Source organism: Podarcis vaucheri (assembly GCF_965113315.1).
Source record: "Podarcis vaucheri genome assembly, chromosome: 16".
Lineage (NCBI taxonomy): Eukaryota > Metazoa > Chordata > Lepidosauria > Squamata > Lacertidae > Podarcis > Podarcis vaucheri.
Genome location: NC_138754.1, coordinates 43975050 through 43993915, shown reverse-complemented (window position 1 = coordinate 43993915; position 18866 = coordinate 43975050). Strand labels below are relative to the sequence as shown.

The 18866-nt window shown below is 49.3% G+C and overlaps 1 protein-coding gene across 1 annotated transcript in view; it reads left to right on the top strand.

The window, feature by feature from the left end:
* The first annotated feature begins 2455 nt into the window (after positions 1–2455).
* SEZ6L (seizure related 6 homolog like) overlaps positions 2456–18866 on the top strand; it is a 166934-nt gene continuing 150523 nt past the window's right edge. The window contains 3 exon segments of the mRNA XM_082203772.1: positions 2456–2623; positions 2626–2698; positions 2819–3034. Coding sequence (XP_082059898.1) covers positions 2471–2623; positions 2626–2698; positions 2819–3034 — 442 coding nt within the window. The 5' untranslated portion in view covers positions 2456–2470.

Below are 18866 nucleotides of genomic sequence, written 5' to 3'. Positions count from 1 at the left end.
TATTTTTTTTAAAGCCCCAAGGAGGTTGACACAGAGAATGAAATAATAATAATAATAATAATAATAATAATAATAATAATAATAATAATGCTTTTTCACCAGATTAGGGCTCAATGTGGCTTACAGATAAAATAAAAACAGCTAAACATAGAGGGGGGAAACAAGCAATTAAGCACAAATTACACACACACACACATATGGATAATTACAACAAAAACAGCATGGCAGCAGGAGCCCCACTAAATGCAATCAGTTATCCAAGGTCTCTTGAAAGAGGAAGATATTGATGTCACCTGCCAGTGGAAGCACAGCAAGAAGGGGGCCAGTAGCTTCTGCTGGGAGGGAGTTCCCAAGTTGCCTGGGAGCAGCCACCAAGAAGGCCCTCTCCCGCTTCCCCACCAAATGTGCCCAAGAGCACCCTAGACCAAGAGAAGGGCCTTCCCCAAGATCTCAGAACCTGAGCAGGTTCACATGAACGGAAACAAACTTTCAGAGAGCGTGTGCCTATGCAAGGCAATGAAAACAATGAAATGATCAGTAACTCTTTAAAACATTCAAAGGGTAAAATCAACAACAGGCTAAAAACATCAGCCTTCTCCATGTCTGTATAGGCTTGTCTAAACAAAAATGTTTTTAGCAGGTGCCAAAGAGTACAGTGAAGGTGCCTGCCTGGTGTCAATATGCAGAGAGTTCCAAAGAGCTGGTGCTGCCACACTAAAATATTGATTTCTTCCAAATGCAGAATAAGTATTATGTGGCACCTGTAACAGGGCCAGTTTCTCAGCTCAAAGCAGTCAAATAGGCATATATCAGATAAAGCGATATCACAGGAAATTACCAGAGAGGTGATTCGATCTTTGCAACCTGGGACTTTCCCCCACCACCAGCAATTAGATGCCAGGGATTTCAGTTTGGGTGTAGCCAGGTGTCCAGCAGATCATGGGGCCTGCCCTGATCTTATGTTTTTAAAAAACCAACATCTTGGGATGCAAAGAGTGATGCTGTTGAATCCCCAGTCACAGCCCCATTAACTTTGCCCAGCGGCACCTACACATACAAATCAGCACATGCAAATTAGATACAAATATGCACCATGGGCCTGCTCCCTAAGTCCTTCATATACCTAGCAATGCACCTGATTTTGAGCATGCAGACATGCGGCCTTACTTCTTCCTCCGCCATTTGCAGAGTGCAAGAGCCACACACTTTTGCTGAAACCCAAGAACAGGGAATCCCTCCCTGCCTGGGAAACAGCTCAGCTGTCTCTTCTCTTGACTCATCTTTTATATTGATATCCTGGGTGATACTGCTTTGTGATGACTGTTGCTGAGGTAACCAAAGTCAGCATAATTGCTGCTGCTTCTTTTTAATCCAGTAGGTTTATTAGACAGCAGTACCAACATAGCTACCATTATCGTACGTGTCAGATCACATTGTGGAGGGATTTGCTTTCACACCTATTATCATAGTGTAGGATCCAACACATCCCAGAAACAGACAGGGCAGGATCTGTGCCAGTCTTCCCCAACCTGGTACCCTCCAGATCTCTTAGACACAGCTTCTATCAGCCCCAACCAGCTGAGTCCAGTGCTGGCTGGACTGATGGGATCTGTAGTCCCACTTTGGAGCACCATGTTGGAGAAAGCAGATTCCAGAGGAACATAAGCAGAGCCTGGCTGCTGGATCAGGCCAATGGTGCCTCCTCTTCTCACAGTGGCCAGCCAGGTGCCCCTAGGACGCCCACAAGCAGGATCCAGGCCCAAGAGCAGCCTCCTCCCCTCCTGTGACTTCCAGCAACTGGGATTCAGAAGCATCCCTGCCTGGGGAGGCAGGTGCAGAGCCATCCTGGTTTGGAGCCACCAATAGTCCTCTCCTTCCTCCTCCATGAATTTGCCTACCTAGATAACATCAATCGAACAGTCGGGGTAATACATGGGTTGTAAAAGACCTGCAGCATTTATCCTGGACTCTCGGGACCACCCCCCCCCGTGTGTGTGTGGAGTGTCATTAGGATACTTCGCAAAAGGGGCTTCTGGTCGGTAGAGCATTAGACTCATCTCAGGGTCCTGGGTTCGCCCCCCCACCGTTCGAGGCCTTTGAAGGGTTCAACCTGGTTGCAGAGTAAGCGCTCTGCGGCGGTGGCGAGGGGGGGCTAGGCGGGGTCACAGGGGGCTAGGCTAAGTTTGGGTGGCTAGGTGGGGTCAGAGGATTGCTCTTCGGGCAGAGGACATTCGCCGCGCAGAAGACATTCGGGAGTTTTAGCAGCGCCTCGATGTTGACTGAATGCTCTGGACAGGGATATGGCGGCGGGGAAGCGAGTGGGTCAGGTGGGACCGAGGCTGGATTTTCCTGAGTGGCGGGTGGCCGGAGAGGGTCTCCGCTGAAGGTCCTTGGAGCTCACGCGTCCTTTCTTGAGATGTACGGAGCTGGACATGGTCTGGCGATCAATAGGACGGAAGGATTTGTGGACATGGTGTGCGGGTCTTACGAGGTTTCAGAGACGCTTCGGACTGACAAAAGAAAACTTCGTGGAGGACTTAAGTCTCCTGCAACGATTCACGAGGGAAAGGCACTCTGCACGTGCTCAGAGGCGCTCCTCGGCTTCTGCTTCCCCTGCTCCTCAACTGTGCGCCCTGGCACTGGGAGAAAGAGGGTCGTGGGTTGGAATTACATCCTGGAGCCTCTCATCGAGCGGCGGGTGAGGTATTTTCCTGTTTTGGTGGCAAAAGGCGGGGCAGATCGACAGCCCTGATAATCCCCTCCCTCCTTCCCTCCCTCCCTCCTTCCTTCTCTCCCTCCTTCCCCCCTCCCCTCGCAGCTCCAGCGCCGATTTGCAAAGGAGGGACTTCGTCGCTGCCGCCGCCACTACCGAGCCAGGCTGGGAAGAGAGGGAGCGGTCCGCTGGGCTGGGCAGCAGCTCGAACCGGACCGGGACCGGGACCCAGCACCATGCCGGCCCCCCGAGGGCTCGCCCTGCTCCTCCTCCTCTTCCTCTTCCTCCTGCTGGGCACCCACGCGGCCAGGCGCCCCCAAGGTAGGACCTGCGAACCAGGAAGAAGGGCGGCTTGGAAGGGAGGGGGGTCCCGTTTCTCTGCTCGGTCTTTGTCCCCGAGGAAGGGGGGCGTGCCGTTGCCGTTGGGGAGCAGCGCTGTGCTGGGAGGGGTGTTCAGGAGTCACTCGCCGCTTACCTGTCCGCTGGAGCTTCGCCCCCCCCCCCGCCTTGCAAGCCGGCACTCAAACTTCCAACACGGTGCAATGGGGGGGGGGTTATTGCGCCCCATCCTCTATCTGCCTTTTGAACTGGGACAAGCGAAGGCTAAACTGGGGGAAGAGGCGGAGTGCTGGCGCTGCGCCCGCGTTTGCGTCTGTGTGTGCGGACGTGTGTCCGCTGCCCGCGGCGGGACAGAGGCCGGACAGAAGCCTGAGCAGCTTCTGGGAACAACTTTGCTGGGGGTCCCGTCAGGAGGAGGGGGAGGGGAGGCGTGCAGTGGGCGCAGCAACCCCCCTCCCTCCATCACTTCTGCACTTGGCTCTTAAAAGTGGGGATGCCTCTGGTCTGAAGTCCCTTCCTACCTTATACCTCAGAAGCAGCTGGAGACGGGGCTGGTTTGAACATCGGAACCTGACATTTACCCAGACAGACCGTGGGTCCATCTAGCTCAATACTGCCTACACTGACTGGCAGCGGCTCTCCAGGATTTCAGGCAGGAGCCTTTCCCAACTGAGCCCGTAGATGCTGGAGATTGAAACGCAGACCTGCTTGCAAGGCGGACTATCTACCGCTGAGCAGAAGCAGCGCTGGGGACCGGTCCAAGTCTCGCCCCCGCTTTCCGCTCCATCCAACGCAGGTTGACTTTGATTTCAATGGGGCTGCCTGCCTCCCGCGGAAGTGTGGGCAGAGAGGCGGGGGAGTGGAGTCCGCCGAGTCGCCGATTGCCTCCTTGCTGCCCCTCCGAGCCCTGGGCTCTCGCTCTTTCCTCTGCCGCCCGCGGGACTCCAGGCCACATGATGCTTGGAGGGCCGCGCTCGCCGCCGCACGAGAAACGCACGAAGCCGCCCTCAGCCAGGAAACTTCCTTAGATGTTGCCTCCAAGCTCAAGGCTCCGGCCAGGCGCTTCTTCTGCTCTCCCGCCTCCATCACTGACACGCTGGAGATCAATGGCTCGCGCGATGCCCTCTCGGAACAACCCGCTCGGGGCTTCCATGAGACGCGGGGCGCCGCCAGGAAGGAGAACAGATCAGCGGCGACTAGGCAGGCAAGCGCCTGGCGGCTTCTTTCCTTCCTTCCTTCTCTCCATCCCAGGCTCGCTCCCGCCCGGCGCCCCCGCGCTTGGTCCGCTGCCCATCCTCGTCGGTCGGTCCCATCTCATGCCACGGAAGGCTGGCGAGGGCGGGGGCGCCTCGCTCCTGGGCCTGCTCTACACTCGGAATTCCCGGCAGCCCTTTTTTGCTTTTTCGCTTTTTTAATCAGACTAGTTTCTGGGTCTTTGTGGGTGTTTTCCCAAAAAGGAGAGCGGCCTGCCTTTTGAGAGAGGTTCTCTGGGGGCTGTCCCAGTTGGGCTGCTGGAGGGGAGGCTCCTCAAGCCGGAGCATCTTCCTTGCAGGCTGGAGGTCCTCGGTCCAATCCCTGGCAGTATCTGCAGGTAAGGCTGGGAGAGAGCGAGCCCTGCCTGAAAAGCGGGAGAGGCCCTGCCAGTCAGTATAGACAATACAGAGCGAGAAAGACCAATGGTCTAGGGCAGGGTAGGGAACCTAAGGTCCGGGGGCTGGATGCGGCCCAATCGCCTTCTCAATGTGGCCAGCGGATGGTCCAGGAATCAGTGTGTTTCTACATGAGTAGAATGTGTCCTTTTGTTTAAAATGCATCTCTGGGTTATTTGTGGGGCCTGCCTGGTGTTTCTACACAAGTAGAATGTGTGCTTTAATTTAAAATGCATCTCTGGGTTATTTGTGGGGCATAGGAATCCACTCATTTTTTTTCTAAAATATAGTCCAGCCCCCCACATTGTCTGAGGGACAGTGAACTGGCCCACGGCTGAAAAAGGTTGCTGACCCCTGGTCTAGGGTCACAAGGCAGGGCTTATGTTAAGGTTATATTGTTTTTCTTCCTTCCTACATGTGCCCCCTTGGGGAGAGAGGGGTTCAGGACTGTGTGTATGTTTAGAAACTGACCTTCCTATGCACACTTACTTGGAAGTAAGCCTTCACAGAAATAAATAGGATTTTCTTCTGAGTAGACATAGGGTCATGCCATCAGTATTCCAGAGTGCCACTCCTTTCCTTTAGAAAGGTTTAACTGAGCCCAATTTCAGAATTAAATAAGTAAAACCGTCTTCTGTCCTGCCAAGCTCTCTGAAGTGTGTCAAACCACAATGATTTCCACTCTCCCCATCATTTTCTGGCTAAATAGAGAAAGACAGAGGAAGCAGATATTCCTAACAAGATGAAAAGCAAAGGTGGCCCATGAAGGGGGTGAGGGAATCCAAAATCCATAATAGGGCAATGACCTTTGTTAGAGTAACCACCAAACTTTCTAGTCCTCCATAACTCTTCTTCAGGCTAGACTCTAGTCCCTAGGTGGTAAACAGGGGGGGGGGCTGATGGAGAAACCATGGAGCTAATCTTAAGAGAGGGGTGTTGGAGGAGGTGGCAGCCATCTGAATGCAATTCAAATGCACTGACATAGGAGCCAACTCCTAGGGGCTGAGGGGTCTTTACTCCCCCAATAAAATATTTGAGCCCCCCCAAAGTTGATGGGCATTGTGATTCAAATGGTATCCATGCATTGCATCAGGTGGTCAATTATGCAGGGCAGGGCTTACTTGGGCCCCCCAATATTTTATTCAAGTTGGCATTGAATAATTAAGTCGGTTTCCTACTCCTAGTGCTGCTTTTTTTAAGGTGTTGGTAGGCACCATGAAGTAGTTTCAGTAAGGTGGGAAAGCGTGCATACTCCTGTTGTTGCAAATTTATCTTCCCCTCCCCCACTGCCCTTCTCTTTGAGCTGAAAGGGGCAACTCCTCCAAAATACTTAATGGGTGAAATTTGAACCTGTGTCTTCAGATCTACCCCTCTTTTATGTGCTGGATTTTCCTGGTCAAAAAACTCTAAGACTGCTGTAGCCTCTGCTGTTTTCTTTTGGTAGAAAAAAGGAAAGATGAAGGATGAAGGGTAGAGAAGAGGTCAAAATTGGGAGTGGTCATTGCTGGGGGCACCTCCTCACAATAGCCTTGAGTACCCCCACCCCCACCCCCCACAATGTGAGAATGCCAGGTACTTTCCCCCCATGATCATTCAGGCTTGTAAACTGTCTCTGCAAAATAGCCTTTGATGTGGCTGGAGTGATCCCAGCAGCTACATTTCTACCTGCAGGTAGTTTTAACTAGGGATAGAAAGTATCTGCCCACAAATGCTGCCAGGAGAAACTTTGCTGTGAATTCTGTAACTGTGAGTCCTACACTGCAGGGGTTGGACCAGATTACCGTTTGAGTCCTTTCCAACTCATCTCTGTGCCTTCGTACTTTGGGAATACTGGTAATATCCCAAGGCGACTGTCAATAGGACCTATTGATCAACAGCTCCACAAATGCCCTGAACACATTCCTCCCACCCCACTCCGTGCCACAGGTCTTCCAGGAAGCCTCTTTTTCTCAAACTCAGTATAAAGCAACCAGTATTTAAGTCCCCAGGCAAAGCAACCTTCCCCTGGGCGGATCCCCTGGATTATCAAAGAAGTCTGGGGCAGCAGATCTTTTTCTCAGTCCTCCTGCCCTTGTGCAAAGAGGACCACTGGAGCTGCGGGGTTGGCATAAGATGTACCAGGGGGCACATTTTCTTTGCACAGAAACTATGCTAGCTGGCGTGAGCTCCCTTACTTGTGAGCTTGTGGCAAGCATCTCCCTGTTCCTTTGCATGCTGCAACAGCCTGCAAATTCATTTGGGAAGAGGCTATTTTGAGATGGAAGCCAGCATCACTTTTCACTGGTATTGCAAGATGCCGGGCTGCTGACTGCCCAGCTCTTCAGAGTCCCATCATGTGACCAACTGGAAGCCAGCAAACATCCCTATGTGGTAACCTGAATCTCATTTTTGCATGCCAAAACACTCCCATTTGGGAAGGGGCATTGAAGAGGTGCTTCTGTCCTGGATGTTGCTGTCATAGGTCATAGAATCATAGAATAGAATCATAGAATCATAGAGTTGGAAGAGACCACAAGGGCCATCGAGTCCAACCCCCTGCCAAGCAGGAAACACCATCAGAGCACTCCTGACATATGGTTGTCAAGCCTCTGCTTAAAGACCTCCAAAGTAGGAGACTCCACCACACTCCTTGGCAGCAAATTCCACTGTCGAACAGCTCTTACTGTCAGGAAGTTCTTCCTAATGTTTAGGTGGAATCTTCTTTCTTGTAGTTTGGATCCATTGCTCCGTGTCCGCTTCTCTGGAGCAGCAGAAAACAACCTTTCTCCCTCCTCTATATGACATCCTTTTATATATTTGAACATGGCTATCATATCACCCCTTAACCTCCTCTTCTCCAGGCTAAACATGCCCAGCTCCCTTAGCCGTTCCTCATAAGGCATCGTTTCCAGGCCTTTGACCATTTTGGTTGCCCTCCTCTGGACACGTTCCAGTTTGTCAGTGTCCTTCTTGAACTGTGGTGCCCAGAACTGGACACAGTACTCCAGGTGAGGTCTGACCAGAGCAGAATACAGTGGCACTATTACTTCCCTTGATCTAGATGCTATACTCCTATTGATGCAGCCCAGAATTGCATTGGCTTTTTTAGCTGCCGCGTCACACTGTTGGCTCATGTCAAGTTTGTGGTCAACCAAGACTCCTAGATCCTTTTCACATGTACTGCTCTCAAGCCAGGTGTCACCCATCTTGTATTTGTGCCTCTCATTTTTTTTGCCCAAGTGCAATACTTTACATTTCTCCCTGTTAGGTCACTGGCTGCTGTGGACACACAGCATGTTTCTTGTGGCTTTTCTCACAGCTTCTGCATGTTGCTTGTGTCACTTCTGTTGTACATCTGACATTCTATCTTCCATGGACACTCTCACTCCACCATGGCAAAATAGGGTTTGGGGTTTCATGGGACATTCTGAGGTATGACACTTTCATTTGCAATATCCTCAAAAAGAATATTGTGGCGCTGGAAAAGGTTCAAGAAAGGGCAACTAAAATGATTAAGAGGATAGAGATACTCCATCATCATCATCATCCTCTGCTCTTCATCAGTAGTAGAAGTAGTAGAAGTAATTTATTTGTACCCCACCCTGGGTAGCCCCAGCCACTCTGGGCAACTTCCAGCATATGTAAAAACATAATAAAATGTTAAACCTTAAAAAGCTTCCCTATACAGGGCTGCCTTTAGATATCTTCTAAAGGTTGTTTAGTTACTCATCTCCTTGACATCTGATGGAAGGGCATTCCACAGGGAGGGTGCACTAACTACCAAGAATACCCTCTGCCTGGTTCCCTGTAACCTCACTTCTCACACTGAGAGAACTGCCAGAAGACCCTCAGTGTTTGATCTCAGTGTTCGGGCTGAATGATGGGGGTGGAGACGCTCCTTCAGGCATACAGGGCTGAGGCCGTTTAGATCTCAGGACAGTTCACCACATAAAAATACAAGATAAAAACACAAAATACATACTAAAAACAAGAGCAAAACAAACCCCAAGAACCTCTTTTCTCCGTTTAGGGCTTTTTAGTTTAGAGAAGAGATGAGAAAGAGGTGACATGTTAGAAGTCCATAAAATTATGCATGGGATGGAGAATGCAGAGAGAGAGAAAAGTTTTCCTCCCTCTCGCGTAATACTAGAACCTGTGGGCATCCCATGAAGCTGAATGCTGGAAGGTTCAGGACAGAGAAAAGAAAGGATTTATTCAGGCAGCACAGTTGGAACTTGCCCCCACAGGAAGCTGTGAGGGCCACCAGCCCAGATGGCTTTGAAAGAGAATTGGATAAATTCATGGCTACTAGCCAGGATGGTCATGCTCAGTGATGCTTCTGACTATCAGATACTGGAAATTAAAGGAGGGGAGAGGGCTGCTCGTGTGCTCAGGTGCTGCTTGCTGGTTTCCTACAGATATCTGGGTGGCCACTGTGAGAAGAGGATGCTGAACTTGATGGGGACCCATTGGTCTGCTCTAGGATTGGAAAACTGCAATGAGATTTCCCCCATCTAGCTTCACATCTTATTTCTGCACCTGGATTCTCTTTGGGACTTAACACTTTAAGTAAACCACTCTACAGTGGTACCTTGGGTTAAGTACTTAATTCATTCCGGAGGTCCATACTTAACCTGAAACTGTTCTTAACCTGAAGCACCACTTTAGCTAATGGGGCCTCCTGCTGCTGCTGCACCGCCGGAGCACGATTTCTGTTCTCATCCTGAAGCAAAGTTCTTAACCTGAGGTACTATTTCTGGGTTAGCGGAGTCTGTAACCTGAAGCGTATGTAACCTGAAGCGTAGGTAACCCAAGGTACCACTGTAATTTAAATTTTACAAAAAGTGTCTTAGCTACAAGGTGAGGGGCATTGCCCCCTCCTTCAGGCTTCCCTCAATAATAATAATAATAATAATAATTTTTTATTTATACCCCACCCTCCCCAGGCAAGGCCAGGCTCAGAGCGGCTTACAAGCAATAATAAAAACAAGATGAATGATTACAACTTAAAAACAAAAATAAAATACAACATTAAAATAATGGAACATTAAAATATTAAAATGTAGCCTAATCGTAGGAGGCCCCTTCATGGATCACTGCCTTGCCGTGGCGAAGGGGCTTGAAGAACTCAGAGAAGCTATGAACTACGCCGAGCAGGGCACACAAGATGAACAGGTCATAGTGGAGAGTTTTGACCAAACGTGATCCACCTGGAGTAGGAATCGGCAAGCCACTCCAGTATCCCTGCCAAGAAAACTCCATGGACAAAGACAACAGGCATATAAAAGTTATGACACTGGAAGATGAGCCCCTCAGGTCGGAAGGTGTCCAACATGCTACTGGGGAAGAGCGGAGGACAAGTACAAGTAGATCCAGAGCTGATGAAGCGGCTGGGCCAAAGCCGAAAGGACGCTCAGTTGTGGATATGCATGGAAGCGAAAGGAAAGTCCAATGCTGTAAAGAAAAATATTGCATAGGAACCTGGAATGTAAGAACCATGAACCTGGGTAAGTTGGATGTGGTCAAAAATGAGATGGCAAGAATAAATATTGACATCCTGGGCATCAGTGAGCTAAAATGGACGGGAATGGGCGAATTCAGTTCGGATGACTACCATATCTACTACTGTGGGCAAGAAACCCGTAAGAGAAATGGAGTGGCCCTCATAGTCAACAAAAGAGTGGCGAAAGCTGTACTGGGATGCAGTCTCAAAAATGATAGAATGATCTCGATACGAATCCAAGGCAGACCTTTTAACATCACAGTAATCCAAGTTTATGCACCAACTACTGGTGCTGAAGAAACTGAAATTGACCAGTTCTATGAAGACTTACAAAACCTTATCGAAGTGACACCAAAGAAGGATGTTCTGCTCATTATAGGGGATTGGAATGCTAAAGTAGGGAATCAAGAGATAAAAGGAACAACTGGCAAGTTTGGCCTTGGAGATCAAAACGAAGCAGGGCAAAGGCTAATAGAGTTCTGTCAAGAGAACAAGCTGGTCATCACAAACACGCTTTTCCAACAACACAAGAGACGACTCTACACATGGACATCCCCAGATGGGCAACATCGAAATCAGATTGATTATATTCTCTGCAGCCAAAGATGGAGAAGCTCTATACAGTCAGCAAAAACAAGACCTGGAGCTGACTGTGGCTCAGATCATCAGCTCCTTATAGCAAAATTCAAGCTTAAACTGAAGAAAGTAGGAAAAACCACTGGACAGGTAAGATACAATCTAAACCAAATCCCTTATGAATACACAGTGGAAGTGAGGAACAGGTTTAAGGATTTAGATTTGCTGGACAGAGTGCCTGAAGAACTATGGATGGAGGCTCGCAACATTATACAGGAGGCAGCAACTAAAACCATCCCAATGAAAAAGAAATGCAAGAAAGCAAAGTGGCTGTCCAACGAGGCCTTACAAATAGCGGAGGAGAGAAGGCAAGCAAAATGCGAGGGAGATAGTGAAAGATACAGGAAATTGAATGCAGATTTCCAAAGAACAGCAAGGAGAGACAAGAAGGCCTTCTTAAACGAGCAATGCAAAGAAATAGAGGAAAGCAACAGAATGGGAAGAACCAGAGATCTGTTCAAGAAAATCGGAAATATGAAAGGAACATTTCGTACAAAGATTACCATAATAAAGGACAAAAGTGGTAAAGATCTAACTGAAGCAGAAGACATCAAGAAGAGGTGGCAAGAATACACAGAGGAATTATACCAGAAAGATATCATAGAATCATAGAATCATAGAATCATAGAGTTGGAAGAGACCACAAGGGCCATCGAGTCCAACCCCCTGCCAAGCAGGAAACACCATCAGAGCACTCCTGACATATGGTTGTCAAGCCTCTGCTTAAAGACCTCCAAAGTAGGAGACTCCACCACACTCCTTGGCAGCAAATTCCACTGTCGAACAGCTCTTACTGTCAGGAAGTTCTTCCTAATGTTTAGGTGGAATCTTCTTTCTTGTAGTTTGGATCCATTGCTCCGTGTCCGCTTCTCTGGAGCAGCAGAAAACAACCTTTCTCCCTCCTCTATGTGACATCCTTTTATATATTTGAACATGGCTATCATATCACCCCTTAACCTCCTCTTCTGCAGGCTAAACATGCCCAGCTCCCTTAGCCGTTCCTCATAAGGCATCGTTTCCAGGCCTTTGACCATTTTGGTTGCCCTCCTCTGGACACGTTCCAGTTTGTCAGTGTCCCTCTTGAATTGTGGTGCCCAGAACTGGACACAGTACTCCAGGTGTGGTCTGACCAGAGCAGAATACAGTGGCACTATTACTTCCCTTGATCTAGATGCTATACTCCTATTGATGCAGCCCAGAATTGCATTGGCTTTTTTAGCTGCCGCGTCACACTGTTGGCTCATGTCAAGTTTGTGGTCAACCAAGACTCCTAGATCCTTTTCACATGTACTGCTCTCAAGCCAGGTGTCACCCATCTTGTATTTGTGCCTCTCATTTTTTTTGCCCAAGTGCAATACTTTACATTTCTCCCTGTTAAAATTCATCTTGTTTGTTTTTGCCCAATTCTCTAATCTGTCAAGGTCGTTTTGAAGTGTGATCCTGTCCTCTGGGGTGTTAGCCACCCCTCCCAGTTTGGTGTCATCTGCAAATTTGATCAGGATGCCCTTGAGTCCATCATCCAAGTCGTTGATAAAGATGTTGAATAAGACCGGGCCCAAGACAGAACCCTGTGGCACCCCACTAGTCACTCTTCTCCAGGATGAAGAGGAACCATTGATGAGCACCCTTTGGGTTCGGTCAGTCAGCCAGTTACAAATCCACTGAGTGGTAGCATAGTCAAGACCGCATTTTACCAGCTTCTTTACAATAATATCATGGGGCACCTTGTCAAATGCCTTGCTGAAATCAAGGTAGGCTACATCCACTGCGTTCCCTTCATTTACTAGGCTTGTAATTCTGTCAAAAAACGAGATCAGGTTAGTCTGACATGACTTATTTTTCAGAAATCCATGCTGACTATTGGTGATCACAGCATTCCTTTCTAGGTGCTCACAGACTGTTTGCTTAATGATCTGCTCCAGAATCTTCCCTGGTATTGATGTCAGACTGACTGGGCGGTAATTATTTGGGTCCTCTCTTTTCCCCTTTTTGAAAATAGGGACAACATTTGCCCTCCTCCAGTCTGCCGGGACTTCGCCTGTTCTCCAGGAATTCTCAAAGATGACTGCCAGTGGTTCTGAGATCACATCTGCCAGTTCTTTTAATACTCTTGGATGCAGTTCATCTGGCCCTGGAGACTTGAATACATCTAAACTAGCCAAATATTCTTGTACTATCTCCTTAGTTATTCTGGGCTGTGTTTCCTTTGCTGAATCATTTGCTCCAAATTCTTCAGGTCGGGCATTGTTTTCTTTATCGGAGAAGACTGAGGCAAAGAAGGCATTGAGTAGTTCAGCCCTTTCTGTGTCCCCTGTTTGCATTTCACCATCTTCTCCTCTGAGTGACCCCACAGTTTCTTTGTTCTTCCTTTTGCTACGAACATACCCATAAAAGCCTTTTTTGTTGCTTTTAACCTCTCTAGCACACCCCAGGTAGTGTGGTTGCTGACCTTGAGCCAGACATCCTGGAGAGTGAAGTCAAATGGGCCTTAGAAAGCACTGCAAATAACAAGGCCAGTGGAAGTGATGGTATTCCAGCTGAACTGTTTAAAATTTTAAAAGATGATGCTGTTAAGATGCTACACTCAATATGCCAGCAAGTTTGGAAAACTCAGCAGTGGCCAGAGGATTGGAGAAGATCAGTCTACATTCCAATCCCAAAGAAAGGCAGTGCCAAAGAATGCTCCAACTACCGCACAATTTCACTCATTTCACATGCTAGCAAGGTTATGCTTAAAATTCTACAAGGAAGGCTCAAGCAGTATGTGGACCGAGAACTCCCAGAAGTGCAAGCTGGATTTAGAAGAGGCAGAGGAACCAGAGACCAAATTGCAAACATGCGCTGGATTATGGAGAAAGCCAGAGAGTTCCAGAAAGACATCTACTTCTGCTTCATTGACTATGCAAAAGCCTTTGACTGTGTTGACCACAGCAAACTATGGCAAGTTCTTAAAGAAATGGGAGTGCCTGATCACCTCATCTGTCTCCTGCGAAATCTCTATGTGGGACAAGAAGCTACAGTTAGAACTGGATATGGAACAACTGATTGGTTCCAAATTGGGAAAGGAGTATGGCAAGGCTGTATATTGTCTCCCTGCTTATTTAACTTATATGCAGAATTCATCATGCGAAAGGCTGGGCTGGATGAATCCCAAGCCGGAATTAAGATTGCCGGAAGAAATATCAACAACCTCAGATATGCAGATGACACAACCTTGATGGCAGAAAGTGAAGAGGAATTAAAGAACCTTTTAATGAGGGTGAAAGAGGAGAGCGCAAAATATGGTCTGAAGCTCAACATCAAAAAAACGAAGATCATGGCCACTGGGCCCATCACCTCCTGGCAAATAGATGGGGAAGAAATGGAGGCAGTGAGAGATTTTACTTTCTTGGGCTCCATGATCACTGCAGATGGTGACAGCAGTTACGAAATTCAAAGACGCCTGCTCCTTGGGAGAAAGGCGATGGCAAACCTAGACAACATCTTAAAAAGCAGAGACATCACCTTGCCAACAAAGGTCCGTATAGTAAAAGCCATGGTTTTCCCAGTAGTGATGTATGGAAGTGAGAGCTGGACCATAAAGAAGGCTGATCGCCGAAGAATTGATGCTTTTGAATTATGGTGCTGGAGGAGACTCTTGAGAGTCCCATGGACTGCAAGAAGATCAAACCTCTCCATTCTGAAGGAAATCAGCCCTGAGTGCTCACTGGAAGGACAGATCGTGAAGCTGAGGCTCCAATACTTTGGCCACCTCATGAGAAGAGAGGACTCCCTGGAAAAGACCCTGATGTTGGGAAAGATGGAGGGCACAAGGAGAAGGGGACGACAGAGAATGAGATGGTTGGATGGTGTTCTTGAAGCTACTAGCATGAGTTTGATCAAACTGCGGGAGGCAGTGGAGGACAGAAGTGCCTGGCGTGCTCTGGTCCATGGGGTCACGAAGAGTCGGACACGACTAAACGACTAAACAAACAATCGTAGGAGGAGAAGGAAAAGAAAAAAGAAAGAGAGGGAGGGAATCAAATTGGCTCCAAGCCAAAGGCCAGGAGGAACAACTCTGTCTTACAGGCCCTGCGGAAAGAAATCAGATCCTGCAGGGTCCTGGTCTCATGAGGCAGAGTGTTCCACCAGGCCGGAGCCAGAGTTGAAAAGGCCCTGGCTCTGGTTGAAGCCAATCTAACTTCCTTAGGGCCCGGGACCACTAGGGTGTTGTTATTTATGGACCTTAAGGTCCTCTGTGGGGCATACCAGGAGAGGCGGTCCCGTAGGTACGAGGGTCAAAAGCAGCACCTTAAATCTGACCCTGTACTCCACCGGGAACCAGTGCAGCTTGAAAAGCACTGGGTGAATATGCTCCCATGACAGAGACCCCGTGAGGAGCCTCGCTGCAGCATTCTGTACCCGCTGGAGTTTCTGGGACAGCTTCAAGGGCAGCCCCACGTAGAGCAAATTACAGTAGTCAAGCCTGGAGATGACCATCGCATGGATCACTGTGGCCAGGTCGGGGCGGGAAAGGTAAGGGACCAGCTGCTTGATGCGGCGAAGGTGGAAAAATGTCGCCTTGGCTGTTGCTGTAACTTGCGCCTCCATGGAAAGGGAGGCGTCAAGGATTACACCCAAACTCTTAACGGAAGGCAAAGGCACTAATTGGGCCCCCGCAAGAGAAGGGAGTTGGTCCCTCATCCCCATGCCATCCTGACCTAGCCATAGGACCTCTGTCTTCGAAGGATTTAGTTTCAATTGGCTCCCACGAAACCATCCAGCCACAGCTTCCAAGCATCTGGTCAGTGTGTTCGGGGCCAAGTCGGTGTGGCCATCTATCAGCAGATAGAGCTGAGTGTCATCAGCATATTGGTGACAGCCCAGCCCCAAGCTCCGAATAATCTGGGCAAGGGGGCGCATAAAGATGTTAAAAAGCATCAGGGAGAGAACTGCACCCTGCAGCACTCCACACACCAAGGAGTGGCGCAACGACATCTCCCTCCCTAGTGCCACCCTCTGTCCCCGACCAGAGATAAAAGAGCACAACCAGTTACGGTTTATGCCCTGTATCCCCACGTCGGTGAGGCGGTGGTCCAGAAGATCATGATCAACCATGTCAAAGGCTGCTGACAAATCTAAAAGGATCAGCAGTCCTGACCCGCCTCGATCCAGTTGTCTACGGAGATCATCTGTTAGGGCAACCAGAGCCGTCTCTGTCCCAAAACCAGGACAGAAACCGGACTGAAATGGATCTAATGCTGATGTTTCCTCCAGAAACCTACCAAGCTGTTCAGCAACCGCTCTCTCAATTACCTTACCCAGGTATGGAAGATTTGAAACTGGGCGGTAATTGGATAGGTCTAGCCTCAGCGCCTAGGGCTTGCCGATCGAAAGGTCGGCGGTTCGAATCCCCGCGGCGGGGTGCGCTCCCGCTGCTCGGTCCCAGCGCCTGCCCACCTAGCAGTTCGAAAGCACCCCCGGGTGCAAGTAGATAAATAGGTACCGCTTACCAGCGGGAAGGTAAACGGCGTTCCGTGTGCGGCTCTGGCTCGCCAGATGCAGCTTTGTCACGCTGGCCACGTGACCCGGAAGTGTCTCCGGACAGCGCTGGCCCCCGGCCAATAGATGTGAGATGGGCGCACAAACCCCAGAGTCTGTCAAGACTGGCCCGTTCGGGCAGGGGTACCTTTACCTTTACCTTTAAGGGATCTAATGAAGTTTTCTTTAAGAGTGGACGCACCACTGCTTCCTTCAGTTCCCCTGGGAATGTCCCCGTGTCAAGGGACAAATTGATAATTTCAACCAGGGGGGTCCGCGCAACATCTGGACACTCCCTAATCAGCCAAGACGGGCACGGATCAAGGAGGCAGGTGGTGGGCCTACCAACTTGGAGGAATCTATCCACATCAGTAGGGAGTATCCGATCGAAATGGTCCAACACTGGACCTGAAGTCAGTTGAGAGGCCTCCAGTTCAGTCACTGTATCTAAATTGGCAGGGAGGTCACGGCGGAGCAACAGGACTTTCTCTGCAAAAAAGCTCGCGAATGCCTCACAGCTGTGGGTCAAATTTGTGCTTAAATTTGGTTGTCCTCCTAAGGACGTTATTGACCTAATTATTCTAATAAGTTGTGCCGGGAGAGAGCTAGCGGATGCAATGGAAGCTGCAAAATAAGATTTCTTAGCGGCTTTCATAGCCATCTCATAGGCTTTCATAAGCGTCCTATAAGATGTTCTTGAGGCTCCGTCACGAGTCCGTCGCCATACTCGCTCTAGCCATCTGAGATCCCGCTTCATTTTCTGGAGCTCCTCAGTAAACCAAGGGGCCCGGTTTCGACGGGGTCGCAGAGGGCGCTTAGGCGCGATCTCATCAATGGCTGCCAAGAGCCGGTTATTCCAGTCCTCAACATGGTCATCTAATGAGTCACCAGGAGGAGCACAGTTCCGCAAGGCTTGTCGGAATCTATCAGGATCCATCAGTTTTCGCGGACGAGCCCAAATAGGTTCGCCACCCGAGCCGGGGAGGAGCGGGAAGTCAATCTTGGCTTTCAGAGCGTAGTGATCAGACCATGGCACTTCCACAGCGGGGAGCATGGTCACATCTATGCCAGCCCCAAAGATCAGATCCAGCGTGTGGCCTGCTTGATGAGTGGGGCCCAAAACAAACTGGGAGAGCCCTAGTGTTGCCATGGAAGTCACTAGGTCCAGAGCCTGTGAGGAGGGAGCGGCATCGGCATGGACGTTGAAGTCTCCCAAAACCAGTAGGTTTGGGAACTCCAAGGCCCAGCCCGCCACCACCTCCAGCAGGTCTGACAGGGTGGCTGCAGGTGTGCTGGGTGGTCGGTACACCAGCCAGACGGCCAAGCTCTCTTTGGTGCCCCACACGAGACCAACACATTCAATGCCGGAGGTCGCCGGTGATGGCAGAGCTCTGAAAGAGCAATCTTCCCGGAATAACAACGCTACTCCTCCCCCCCCCCGACCCACAGTCGGCGATTGATGGAGGACAGAGAAACCTGGGGGTGTTATCTCATGTAGGGAGACTACTTCGCCTTCCCATACCCAGGTCTCCGTCACGCAAGCCAGGTCTATCCCCTGTGAGACAAAAAAGGCACGCATGGTGGTGGTTTTGTTGCCTATGGACCTGGCATTGCACAGCACCAATGACGGAGGTGTGTAATCCTTGCTCTCCCTACCCTCATCCCTTGGGATGGGGCGTAGATTGGAAGGGGTTTGAGGATCACTGCATCTTGAAACCCTTCTCCAATAGAGATATCTAGCCCCACCGCCATTCCTCCCTAGCCCTTCAATTGTGGAAATCCAAGATCCCATACTAGCCTCTCCAATAGATGGGTAACATCCCCTCAATAACAAGTCATCCTTGGGCCAGGACTCCTGGGTCAAAATGGTATGGGAAAGAGGTGGAGGTCTGATAGGGTAAGTATCCCTAGAAGATAAAACCCAACCAACCTCACCCCAAGCGGGGGGGGGGACAGTTCCATGGTGTTTCGTTAACTGTCAATCCCCCTCTCCCTCCTGGGTTAATTGGAGGATTGTTGGTTCTATCTGTGGCTGTGGAAGTATTAATGAGGTATGTGTTATAAAATGTGGATCACTGGCCAACAAAGAGCCAGATTCAAATTTGGAAGATCTGTCCATCCTGTCTCGCCAGGAGTGCAGTAGAGAAGGCTGATAATTCTGATAAGTTTTTGGAACATTAGGGAAAGGTCCTGATGTAGATTTGGTGCTGGATATCTCCAGATTGTCAGCAACATAGAGTTCTTTAGGTGTTGTTGCCATAGAAATGTCGGAGGCGCCAAATTCCTCATCTAATTTGGTGTCATTTGAAAAGGGAACAGGGAGTTGCACTGATATCTTTCTGTGGGATAAAGAGCTGTTGGACGTCTTTAAATATTGTGCTCTAGGCTCTACTGTCCTTATATTTTGGGTAGAAATCTCAGTCTTTATAATCATTAGCCTCTTCTTCAGGTCTTGTAATTCTAGGCTTACAAAGTTCTTTTCTTCCTTCGGGCAATTAGTATTTCTAGTGTTGAGCTTGGTTTCCTT